The following is a 13,968-nucleotide window of genomic DNA, read 5'->3' as shown; positions in this document are numbered from 1 at the left end:
TTTGACAGTTTATGAATAAAACCGTTGGTAAGTGTTGAAATATTATTTTGTTTCACGCAATCCCTAATTCTCTCCTTCCAGAATCGCGCTCATCTTTTGTTCTTCTTCTTCAGTTCACCTTTTTTTCACTTCACTAGTCTTTCTTCTTTAGTTCACCTCTTTTTCACTGAAATTGATTCGTTCCTTACTTTTCACCCTTCATTATTGAGTCTTAGTCCTTCACCCATCCTTGTTTTACTATTTTTGCCTGAGCTTTGTCTCTCACCCTTAATTTCTCTTCTCCTGCAATCCCTAATTCCCTCGCCTGAACCTCGTCTCAATTCCCTTTCTCTTCCCCTACCCACTTCCGAAAACCTTAGAAATTAGAAAACGTCATCTCATTCAAATTTAAGATTTTTTCTTTATTTGTGGCATATGCTTCTTTCTCTTGATCATTTAAATTAATCCTCTTCAATTCATACCTCATCTACTAATGGTTTTTGTTTACATATTCAAAGAAGAAAATAGCATGCTCTCAAGTTTATGTGTAATTGGTGTAAGTTACCTTGGGACTTATGATGTAATTGGTTGCATGCATTCTGGGTTTACCGAAATAAAAATAATGGTTTTTATCGGTGGGTGGATTTTCTTTGTAGATGAAAAGTTGCCCCCTTTAGATTGGAAAACGAGGCACAAGATAGCTATTGAAACTGCTCGCGGCCTCCACTACTTGCATAAGGCCTACAAAAGGAGGATAATCCACCGGGACATTAAGGCATCAAACGTTTTGTTAACAAAGGATTTTGAGCCACAGGTCCTGTTTTAATCTGTATTATTATAGTCACTTTTTCTATTTTAGTTGAATCAATATTTCAAACAATGTTATTTTATGGGTTTATTTTACCCAAAGTATTCATGATGTTTTATGATTGTGGTAGATATCTGATTTTGGACTAGGAAAATGGCTTCCATCTGAGTGGACTCATCATTCTATTGCCCTAATAGAAGGGACATTTGGGTGCTCATCTTTCCATGGACCCTTCAATGGATAATATAATTTGAATAAAATACATGAATGGTTATGGATAGTTTTTGAACCTTTTGTAGACATTTGGCCCCAGAGTACTACTTGCATGGAGTTGTGGATGGAAGACATTGGTGTGTTCTTGCTGGAAGTAATCTCTGGTAGAAAACCAGTGGATGGGTCACACCAAAGCTTACACAGATGGGTAAGTAACCCCTCCTTTTTCCTTTGTGACTTTGTTCTCTGGTTATGAACTTGGCGTGTTCCAAGGGAACACTGGTTGAAATATGAAGTTAGATGTCTCACCTTTCCTCAGCAAATTCACATATTTTTGTTGTCTTTTGAAGTGTCCTTTTAGTGTCTATACTGATGCATGCCATGATACAGCTTCATGACGTGATAGCTAGCACATGTTTAGGGAAAACCCTCATTCCTGAAAGCAGACAAAATTGAAGCAAGAAGTCTCCTCCATCGGAGACATAGCTCAAGAAACAGAAAAACTGATACTATAGCAAAAAGAGAAAACTGGGAGACCTGGTGCATGAGTCTCCCACTAAGTGAGGTCTTTTAGGGAAGGTGGATTTTGCAGCCTTACCTACAAAGGTGTATATGGACAAGTCCTGTAGCTCTCATACTTCTTCTAGTGAAGAAGTCGTGTAGGACGTGCATGATATTTGCATTGCTACAATAAAAAAAGTGAAGTCTTACACGTCATACTTTTTTCTTATTTTATTGGTAATTGATTATCAACATTTGTAATCGATTAGACAGAGTTAAAATCATGTAGGGGATGTACCACTTTTGTGCAGCGAAATAAATTTGAACCATATACCTCTACCTAATCAGTTATCAAAGAGAAAAATGGGAAAATTAAAATATAATTAATTATGATTTAAGATTTAGTTACAATTAAGATATAATTGATTATGAATTATTATGATTTTAAGTTTTAATTATAGTTGATTATAATTAAGATATAACTGATTATGTTTGGTTATATATTAATTTATTATATATTATAATTTATAATTCCAATGATAAAGTAAAATTGTTCTTATAAGTATATGACTTTTGTTTATGATGAGAATATAATAAAAAAACATTTATAATATAATATTTAAACCGAATATATATATATATATATATATTAATGCTAATTAACCTATTAAATTACATTTTCTTGTTTTCTTTTCTATGCTTTGATTATATCCATAATTTTAAAAATTGATAAATCTTAAAATATTTCTGGAAAATTAAACCGTTTTTTACCAACTTTTTTTTATCATATTTGACTAATTTATCAAAAAAAAAAAAAATTCTGTCAAGTATGATAAATGTCAAGAGTATTTTTTATTGACCGAATTATTTTCTCACATATGTTAGTTAGAGTATTTTTTTTTATCTCTGAACTTATTTCTCAAATCTTTTCTTATTCAGTGTTAACAGATTTTATTGACATTATTACAGTCATTGATTGATCCATATATATTTGAACTATTTTTCTAACATTTTTCTGATCTTTTGTGAATGGTTTTTTATTGACTAGAGTCATTGATTGGTTCATATAGATTTGAACTATTTTTTATAACATTTTTCAGATTTTTTGTGATATTGAAATTATTTTTTGTAATAATTATTTTTCATTAATGTCTACAGAATTATTTTTATCAATGTTTTTTGTGACAATTTTTGTATTTAATATTTCTATATTTGATAATGATTGAAATATTATTTCAAAACAAAAAAAAAATTAATAAATTTTGTCTTCCTTAAATAAAATGTTTGGGTACGTATGTATTGTTGTGTTATTTATTTGTTATAATTACTTGCAAGTGTTGTACATAATAAATTAATATATAATCAACCATAATAAATTATATCTTAATTATAATCATTTATAATTAAAACTGAAATCATAATCAATTATATCTTAATTTTAATCAGGAAAAATAGATAGATACCTTATAATCATAATCAATTATATCTTAATTACAATTAATTGTAATTAAAACTTAAATCATATAATAAATTATATCTTAATTATATTTAATTTCTCCATTTTTTCTTTAGATGTTTGTAATTGATTACCAGAGATAGAAAACGTGTAGGTGCACGACTTTACCTTTTTATTGAAGTAATGCAGAAGTCGTGCATCTGCGGTATGATTTCTTCATTTAAGATCGTATGGAGCTGTATGACGATCTCATTTAAAATCGTGTGCGAGTGCATGACTTCTTCATTTAAAATCATTTGGGAATTGCATGACTTGCCTATATATAAATAATTAAAAAAATTTGCCTAGAACGATAATACCCAGAGTATTTTTACCCACCGGTACCTTAAACTTTTTTCTTTTCATTCCATTCACTTCTTTCCCTTCTTTTATCACAACAATACACACGTTAACAAATCATTAATAAAATAATTTACATTGTCATCTAAAATAATCTCACGTGCACTCCACTATTAATTCAAGTTTGTAAATATTTTGTTTATCAATAATGAGGCGACGAAAATTGGTGTATAGACTGGTGTGGTGCAGCCATGCACACGGTTTAGTGGTTCAAGGCTGGAGGTAAGTGTTTCCATGGCTGTTTTTGATTGTGTGGTGTAGGAACATCAATTTTTAAGGGTTTTGCTCATTGGAAATGCTATTGGACGTTACTCATCATGTTAATAATTGTTAAATTTATGAATTAATTATTTTAATATATTATAGACTAACTACTATTTTATATTATAGGTATATGATTATAGAAATGTATCAAATGATAATATAATGAATAAAAATAAAATTAAGTATTGTTATTAACATTTTTTATTTTTTTATTTTTTATTGTTGAAAATGTTATTTTTTATGGTGAATAATTAAATATATTGAACAATATTTACAATTTATTTTATATAATAATATTTAATTTTAATTTTAAATTATTTAATTATGTTTTATTATTAAAACATTTTTATGATAATTAAATAATTTCAATAATATAAAAAAAATTAAATGATTTTTAGTCTTGGCGATTGAAAACTCCAATAGCGGAAGTTCGAGAAACTCCTAGCGATGGTTTTTAAAATATTCCAACAAGTAGCAACAGTTTTGAAAACTTTCAACAATTACCGATGGTCTTAGAGAACCCCAATAATAGTAACGAGGATTCTGAAAATTCTTGCAGGTAACAACAGTTAAACAAAAAACTGCCTGTAATTATTTATCAATGTTGTTTTTCCTTATGGTTTTCGTAATGGTGAAAAATATATTTAGTAGGGATTAAAACCGTTGTTAATGTAAAAATAAACTCTTGGAAAAATTTGAAATTTTTGTAGTGTATGCAATGATTTTTAGTCTTCTTAGCATGTCCTATGTTGTTGTTAACAAATTCATGTCAATCTAGGACGAGCTTACTCAAAAACTTTTAAGTTGATTCTTCAATATTTGTAGAAGTCACTTGCAATTTAGTTAGTTGTTATAGAGCTAGATAATATGTTAGAGATGTTTCACTAGAAAGATTTGTTGATTCAAACTATATTGAGCGTTTAAATAGTAGAAAATCTCTTATGAATTATGTGTTTATTACTTATGACACTACTATCAATTTGAAAACCAGTCTACCAAAGATAGGTATTTTGTCAACTGCTAAAGTAGAATACACTGCCATAAATTTTACTGAAAGGTTTCATAAATGGTCTAGTTGCTTTGTTAAAGATGTGTCTTGTAAGAACTAGAAGATAATAATCTGAGTAAATACACTGTCACTTGTTTCAGTTTGTAGGCATGTATTTTGAAATGCTACGCCTTGTACGGAAGTTAATTATGAGTATTTATGAGGAATCTTGTTTTGCGGTTCAGTTTACCTCGTTTGGTCCTATAAATACCATACTATGATGCCATATTTCTTACATATAGCACAAATTATCACCACCTAGGGAAGTAACAGCATCCCAGTGATACTCTGATAGCATGTCTTATACGCTTAAACATGCATTCTCTCATTCACTCACTCTTCTAGCTTCCTTTTCAATACTCTTAGTGGTCCCTTCTTCTTGTTTCAACCCCAAAAAGATTGTGAATGCTTCAATTCATTCATACTCTTCAGATGGTTCATGGTCATCTGCCGTGGCTACTTGGTATGGACCTTCCCATGGGGATGGAAGTGAAGGTATTAGAAAAATTTGGAGACAATGGTACATTGATACCAATTTTTTTTTATTTTCATTGGACATATCTTTTACTATTTTTTGGATTAAATATATTTTTGGTATCTTAATTTTTAACTAAAAATTAGAATTAACTCACCTTCAAAACTTTGGTACAATTTTGTTCTCAATCTTTAAAACTTCGTGGATTTAGTCATTTAACAAAATTTTGTTAGGTAAACATGTTTCATAGTAGCCTTTTACTTGTTTATATCGTTTGACATATTTGAGTTATTTATACTGTTTGATAAATTTTTGTTTTAATGTGTTTAACACGTTTGAATTGTTTAAATCGTTTGACACATTTTTACTTCAATGGTAATTGAAAAACAAATTTGAAACATCAAATAAATTTAACAAAATTTAGTTAAATAACTAAATTCATTCATTTTTAAAGATAGATACTAAATTGGGTCAAAGTTTTAAAGATGGATTAATTTTAATTTTTATTAAAATTTAAGAGACTAAAAATATAATTAACCTTAAATTTTTTTTTAGAAATTAAAAATTTCACTTTTACTAGGATCATTTTATTCTCATTAAGCGTGGTAAAATAGTAATTACATGTGTGAAATAACATTTTTTTTGCATTATATACGCAGGTGGTGCTTGTGGTTATGGCAGAACTGTTGGGGAGCCTCCATTCTCATCAATGATAGCTGCAGGAAGCCGTCCTTTGTTTGATTCAGGCAAAGGCTGTGGTTCTTGTTACGAGGTACCAATTAAAACATGTGTATTTTAGATATATAATCATTTATAAACAACATAACAGAAAATGTATTACTAAACATGTTATTAATACTTAGCATTCAATTTTAATATGCAGGTGAAGTGCACAGGGAATAAAGCATGCTCAGGCAACCCTGTGAGGGTAGTCATCACAGATAACTGTCCTGATTGTGGTTCTGACGCACATTTTGATATGAGTGGCGCTGCTTTTGGTCAAATGGCAGTTTCAGGTCAAGCCGATCAACTACGCAATGTTGGCAGAATAGCCATTCAATACAACAGGTCACGTATCTTAATTTCTATATTATCATCGGAAATCTCACATAAAATAAATAAAAAAATAGAATACTAACGATCGTTAATCTATTGTCTTAATGTTTTGAATAGAGAGTAATATCAATCTCTTATATGGTTGAATTTATATATCTCATTGATGTTATAAATCTAAACTAATATAATTTATATTTTTATGTATCTCTTTTGCAGGGTTGCATGCAACTACGGTAGGTCAATAGTTTTCCATGTGGACTCTGGATCGAACCAAGATTATTTAGCAGTGATGGTTGAATATGAAGATGGAGATGGTGAACTTGAGAGAGTTGAAGTGAAGGAAGCATCTTCAGAGTCATGGGAAGCCATGGAAAAATCTTGGGGTGCAGTTTGGAAATATAACAAACGGTCACAACTCAAAGCACCATTCTCTATAAGGCTAACCAACTTTGAGTCCAAGACTATTGAGGCTAGCAATGTCATTCCTGCTGGCTGGACACCTGGTAGTTCTTATGTATCGAATGTTAATTTTTGAATCTTTCTTCAGTTTGTTTCGATTGGATTATCACCTTGTAGCTCTATTGCTTAATATATAATATAATATAACAAATTGTCGATTAATTTAGCTTCTTTCAGATGTTTTCAGTATATAGGTTCATTTTTTTTACTTCATTATTTGTTATTGTTGATAAAAAAAAGTGTTCATTAGTTTGAATTGATCTTAGTTACCGTTATAAATTAATATGGTCATTGAAGAAACCCTAAATGAATGCCTTTAACAAGTGGTAATAACTCAATTTATTGAAGAGAGAAAAAAATTTAATTGCTCTTTAAATGTGCAAATGTTACTATGTTATATATTTTGCCCTTCGGTTTCTTGAAAAGTAGTTTTATTATAATATTTATGGATGAATGTGACGCTTAATTACATTTTTTACTCATTTTTTTTTAAAAAGTATAATTAGTAAAAATGATAATTAATATATAATCTTAAACTTTGTAATCAACATATAAATAAAAATAAAATATGAACATAAAACCGAGAACGAAACGCAAGAAATAATTGTTACACATTTTATAAACTCATGAACTAAATAGGAATTTTTGTTCATTTTAAGACTAAGTTAAAACCTATTACACTTTCAATGAAATCATTCACTTTTTGATTTATTATAAAAGTTGATTGTTCGATAATTAGAATTTTAGTGAGTGAATTAATTAATATGATACAATTTTAAGCTCGATTTTTTATTTTATTAAATTTGAAGACAAATTTGATAAACTATAATTTTATAGATTAAATTTGTGATTTATTCACTTTCTTACCATATTTATATATGTTTATAGTTGTCCTATATTTTGTGGTTCAAGTTGGTCTTTTTTAGTTATTCATTATGTGACAAGCTCAGCCAATAAGGGACTGTCACATGGCTATCTCTTTCCATTTCAAATTAGGATTTTGCACAATTGGAGAATGGTGTCTGGGGCGGGAGAAACACTCTTTCCTTCTCGAACCAGGGTCTTCGACCCTTATCTACGATAGCTGCGGGTTCTTCCATTGCATGAAGGAGCTCGCAGTGATGTAATTAAATAAGATTTCTATGTTGGTTCCTTCTCTGTTTCCAGGTCTGGAGAGTGAAAGATAACACTATGTCAAAAGAGGCTGTTTATACCTGTTAAAAAAGGATTTTTATTCCTTTTTTTAGTAGATATAGATGCAGGGGTATAGAAAGTTTTCGTCATATTACACCGATTCTAGAACTGGTATAAAAGTATAATTTTTTTACACTGATTATTTCTGTAACAGGTATAAAAATTTGATATTTACACATAATATTCTCGGATCAGGTATAAAAAAGTCGCCTCTCTTATTTTAAAAAAACTCACTCTTATACCTGTTGGTAACATAATAGGTATAAAAGGAACTCACTTTTATAGCGGATGATGTTATAACCGGTGTGAACAAACAAGATTTTTTATACCTAATGTGACTTTAACCGGTATAAAAAGTGACATTTTTTTTAATATTTGATTTGTATGTGCTACTATCCATATCCAGACCTGCAAAAAATTCAATCTCAGATTTACCTAACAATAATGTTTCTATTAACACATCAAAATATATACAAGATTTACCTAACAATAATGTTTCTATTAACACATCAAAATATATACAACCATAACATATATATCCTATAAGTACTTATAGGCATGTACATCACCATAATATAATCTATAAACATGTACTAATTACATGTAAACACCAATTTTCCTTAACTTCAATAATTTGACTTTCACGATATTGTTGACATTTGCATATAGAAAAATACTGCAAGAAAGAAAAATAATATAAAATTAGTTAATTAAATTTTACTACGAATTAATTATGACAATAAAGATAACTTATATTAGTTGAAATTGTTCCTCTTTCACAGTATGTGATAATTTCCTTCATATATTAACACACATAATACCCACAATCATTGTTGTTGGATAGTCTTGAACGCTGAAAAACCAAAATTAAAAAACATCTTTATAATTTGAATATAAAAAAGAACCAAAACTCTAGTATATTTTTAAACTAATTAAAAAATACTTATACATACACTAATTAGTTATAGTAAAATTAATATCATAACAATAAACTGAGTTTATAATAATATTTATAACAATATAGTCTAATTCAAAAGCTACAACAATAAACTAATGAAATATTTTTTCTCCTTTTTTTTTATCACTGAGCAAGTTCTTTCGTTAAATACATGCTCATTTGTGTAGGTTTCTCAAGTTGTACCACTGCCTTCCCTTCCAAGGACGGCATCTAACAAGGTCATGAGAAGGGTTTTGCGATTGACAGAAACTAACCAAAGTTCTAAAATATAATGTTGTCATGTTATTCAATTCAAGATTAGATATCCAACGGTCATTATGATACACAATTAAAACTATTTTTTCTTTTGGTACTGGAGAAGAATACTTTTACGTCAATTAGAAAATAATACACAAATGATATATAAAATATTTCAAATAATATTATATTGTGTAGAAGGCTTAGTTCCACAGAAGTATGTATAGAAATACGTTTTTAATCACAGTTTTGTTCTTAAAAATTATTTTAAAAAATGAAAAAAAGAAAAAATATTTAAATTTTTTAAATTTGGACTCTTAAATTTATAAAACTGAAACTGTTTCAAAAGTTACACATTTGAAGCGTCAGGTTGAAAGTAGTATCATCTATAATAAGATTAAAGTAAAGCCTTAAAAATAATGCGCAGAGAACGTTGCTTATACCTTTGGATAAAATAAATTAAGATCAAATAAAAAGGTTGCACAAGTAAATAAATTAAGATCAAATAAAAAATCAACATGCAGTTTTGAAAGAAAAATTAATGAACATGTATTCAAAATAATAATTGCACTGATACAATAATAGAGAACAAGACTGCAAGATTCAAAGAAAGGAATATAAAGTTATGAAATAACAAAATGTTTCGACTCCAACTTTTCTGCATCATTTTCAGTAGGCACCATAAATCCTGTTCTTGAGCAAATCTTCACTTGCTCCAACATATCACATTAATTATAAAGGATGAAGCAGCAATAGCAAGAGTTACACATTTGGAAGAGAAAAGTAAATAAAAGCTCTTTAAAAAGATTGAAAAAAAACTTTTGGAAAAGTTACCTCTAATTTGGAAGAGAATTTTCATATAACCAAATCCAACAAGACTTTCAATTGTTTCCTACGCTGACAAATAAGCAATCAAGACTGACTTTTCAACTTTTATTTCTTCAAAACAAATGCAGATTTAACAAGACAAAACTACAACTATTAAAAGCCAAGATTGTTATAAAAGCTGACAAAAGTAGAATAAAGATCACGAACAAAATACTTCCTGAGGCGTGTAGATCACTGTCCTTAAGGACTTATCCGCGGTGTATTGCGCAAGCCCCCCAGGATACAACAGGAACTTCTCAGATATTTCTGAGGATCTCAGAACTAGCAAGAAACTCTAAACAGAGTATAAGAATAACCCAAAATAATTTTAGAAGAGAAAAAGAGCTAAAGAATGAAACTCAGAAAAGAGAAGAATAAGAAAGAATGAAATTTTGTGTGTTTTGGAATGGAGGAGGAGCTCCCTATTTATAGAGTTCATGGATCAAGCCCATGATCCAAAAGTCCAAAATATCTTTTAGAAAAATAATATTTTAATTAATTGAAACGTTGCAAAATGAACGTTGGCAGCCCCTTGCTTGCGGAAGACGTTGGCAGCACGCACAAATTATGGAAGATCTTTTGCAATACAGTTTTACAACAATCCCCCACATATTGCAAAAGATAAGAAACAATGATTGAAAGAAAGAAAAAAAAATCCTGGGTTTTATAAGTTGTAATGCATCAGAGCTGGTATAGCAAGCTATATGAGCCAGTCCTAGATTAAGAAACTTAACACACAATGTAGTTGGTATAGCAAGCTATATGAACCAAAGACACTTAAGCATGTTAGAGGTTTATCAATCACATTACACCCCCACAATCCTTGCTGATATCGCTGTTTTGCGCTTACTAGGCCATGCGCTTGCCCGGTATTCATGAGTGCTCTAGAGATCATGCCAAGATCTCATGCAAGCGGCCCCACTTGACACTCATATAGGTGATTTCATCAAATGTATGCTGCATGTCATACACCACCCGTAAGGGATATGAAGATCATTAAAACTTTGTTTAATTACAAAGTTTAACCTCTCAATTATGCAGTCTCTAGAACTTTCACACATACACACCATAGGAATGGACATATTTGATTTGAAATCAAATTAGTGCTATCAGAACTAACAAATGACTTGTTTTTACCCATATGAACCTTATTCATGGGATCTCCAATCACAAAGGTTGGGTTACCATCACTTGTTTGTTTGCTAGTGGCTTAAGTCCCATTCCCCTCGATGTTTCTAAGATCATATTTCTTCCCAAGGGTTTTGTCAGAGGATCGGCTAGATTCCGTTCTGACTTCACATAATCAATGGAAATAGTTCCACTCTTTAGCAGCTGCTTCACCAAATTATGTCTCAATTGAATATGTCTATTCTTTCCATTGTAATTCTTGTTTTTAGCTATAGCTATTGCCGATTGGCAATCACAGTGTATTGACACCGATGGGGTTGGTTTCAGTCCTAGTGGAATGTTTGCTAAGAAGTTTTTCAACCACTCAGCCTCACTTCCAGTCATCTCAAGAGCGACAAACTCAGATTCCATTGTTGATCTTGCAATAATAGTTTGTCTCGAAGATCTCCATGTAATCGCACCACCCCCAAGTGTGAATACATAACCATTAGTGGATTTTGTCTCATCTGAATCAGAGATCCAGTTAGCATCACTATACCCTTCTAGTACAGCGGGAAATCCACTATATTCAATGGCATAATCCATTGAACCTCTTAAGTATCTCATAAGCCTGGAAAGTGCATCCCAATGTTCTTAATTTGGACATTGAGTGTACCTACTTAGTCTACCTACTGCATAAGCAATATCGGGTCTAGAAAAGCTCATCAAGTGCAGTAAGCTCCCAATTATCTGGGCATACTGAGGCTGAGATAATGATTCTCCTCTATTTTTCATTAATTTAGAGTTAGCATCATAAGGGGTACTCACGGGTTTGAAATCATAATACCCAAACTTCTTAAGAAGTTTCTCAATGTATTGTTCTTGGGATAGTAATATACTATCTCCCTTCCTTATGATTCTAACACCTAAAATTACGTTGGCTTCACCCATGTCTTTCATTTCAAAATTCGATCCTAGAAATAATTTAGTTCTAGTAACAATCTCATTGCATGTACCAAAAATTAACATGTCATCCACATACAAACATATAATGACACAATCACCATTTTCAAATTTAGAGTACACACATTTATCAGCATCATTAGGTGAAAAATCATCACATAACAATACATTATCTAGTTCTTCATGCCACTGTTTTGGTGCTTGTTTCAATCCATACAAAGATTTTAAAAGTTTACATACCTTATTCTCATTACCAGGTACAACACACCCTTCAGGTTGAGTCATATAAATTTCCTCTTCTAAATCACCATTTAGAAAGGCAGTTTTAACATCCATCTGGTGTATCACTAGCTTATGGATTGCTGCTAAGGCTAACAGAACTCGAATAGAGGAAATCCTAGTCATAGGAGCAAAAGTATCAAAGTAATCTATGTTGGGTTTTTGAGTAAAACCTTTTGCTACTAATCTTGCCTTATACTTCTCTATAGATCCATCAGGATGATACTTTTTCTTAAAGATCCACTTATAACCAATGAGTTTTGCTCCTTTAGGCAAATCTACTAAGGTCCAAGTATTATTTTTCTGAATTGATTCAATTTCAGTCTTAATGGCTTTATCCCACTGTTTTGCATCAGGAGCACTAATGGCTTCTACAAAGTTACTTGGATCATTATCAACTAGATAGGTATAGAAATCATTACCAAACGAAGTTTCCTTCCTCTGTCTTTTACTTCTTCTTAATTCCTCACACATGGCTTCACTATTATTATTATTATTTTCTATAGGTTGAGACGTCTCACTAACCTTTAAAGGAAAAACATGTTCAAAAAACTCAGCATTTTTCGTCTCCATTATAGAATTTCTTTCAAGTGTATCACTTTTAAGAACTAGAAACCTATAGGCAGCACTATGTTCAGCATAGCCTAAGAACATACAATCAGAGGTTTTAGAGCCTATTTTCCTTTTCTTAGGATCGGGTAACATCACCTTAGCTAGGCACCCCCACACTCTTAAATATTTAAGGTTTGGTTGATAACCTCTCCACATCTCATACGGAGTTTTACCAGTTTTCTTATAAGGTATTCTATTTTGTAAAAACCACGCAGTAAGCACGGCTTCTCCCCAAAGGTTATCAGGTGCACTAGAACTAATAAGCATAGCATTCATCATCTCCTTAAGAGTTCTATTCTTTCTCTCAGCTACTCCATTAGACTCAGGTGAATACGGTGGGGTTACTTCATGGATGATACCTTCTTTAACACAATAGTCATTAAATAACACATACTCACCACCTCTATCTGATCTAATCCTCTTAATTTTCTTATTCAATTGATTTTCTACTTCTGCTTTATAGGTAAGAAACACATCAAAGGCTTCATCTTTATGTTTGATTAAGTATACTTTGGTGTATCTAGAATAATCATCTATAAAGGTCACAAAATAATTTTTACCTCCTCTAGACATTGTTTGTTTCAAATCAACTAAATCAGTATGAATTAACCCTAACAATTCAGATTGACGTTCTACAGTAAAACATGTTTTCTTTGTTATTTTAGATTCTACACATATATCACATTTACTACTCTGTTTATCATGCATATTAATTAATCCTAGTTGTTTTAATTTCATAACATATGAAGAATTTAGATGTCCTAATCTAGCATGCCATATATCATATGAGTCAATAATATAAGCAGAAGAAGATAATTCATTAATATTTTCAGAAATGTTAAGTACAAAGAGACCCTGATCACAATATCCCTTTCCCACAAAAACATTATTTTTTGTCATTACAATCTTGTCAGACTCGAATGACACTTTAACCCCCACTTTTCCCAGTAGTGCTATAGAGATTAAATTAACTCTGATTGATGGCACATGTAGCACATCACTCAAGGCCAGAGTCTTTCCAGATGTGAGTTTGAGAAGAACTTTCCCTTTTCCCAGAATAGGAGTGGTCCTGGAATCACCGAGGTAAACGTGT

General features: G+C 30.7%; 1 protein-coding gene across 1 annotated transcript; it reads left to right on the top strand.

Moving 5' to 3' along the window:
- Nucleotides 1-4,934: 4,934 nt before the first annotated feature.
- On the top strand, nucleotides 4,935-6,734 carry LOC108324472 (putative expansin-B2). Its single transcript, XM_017557421.2, has 4 exons — nucleotides 4,935-5,163; nucleotides 5,803-5,915; nucleotides 6,027-6,211; nucleotides 6,416-6,734. Exons 1-4 carry the CDS (start codon nucleotides 4,965-4,967, stop codon nucleotides 6,732-6,734), a joined length of 816 nt encoding a protein of 271 aa, XP_017412910.2. The 5' UTR covers nucleotides 4,935-4,964.
- The last annotated feature ends 7,234 nt before the right edge of the window (nucleotides 6,735-13,968 follow it).

The sequence above is a fragment of the Vigna angularis genome, chromosome 3 (genome assembly GCF_016808095.1).
Source record: "Vigna angularis cultivar LongXiaoDou No.4 chromosome 3, ASM1680809v1, whole genome shotgun sequence".
NCBI lineage: Eukaryota > Viridiplantae > Streptophyta > Magnoliopsida > Fabales > Fabaceae > Vigna > Vigna angularis.
This window is presented reverse-complemented; position numbering and strand designations above follow the sequence as displayed.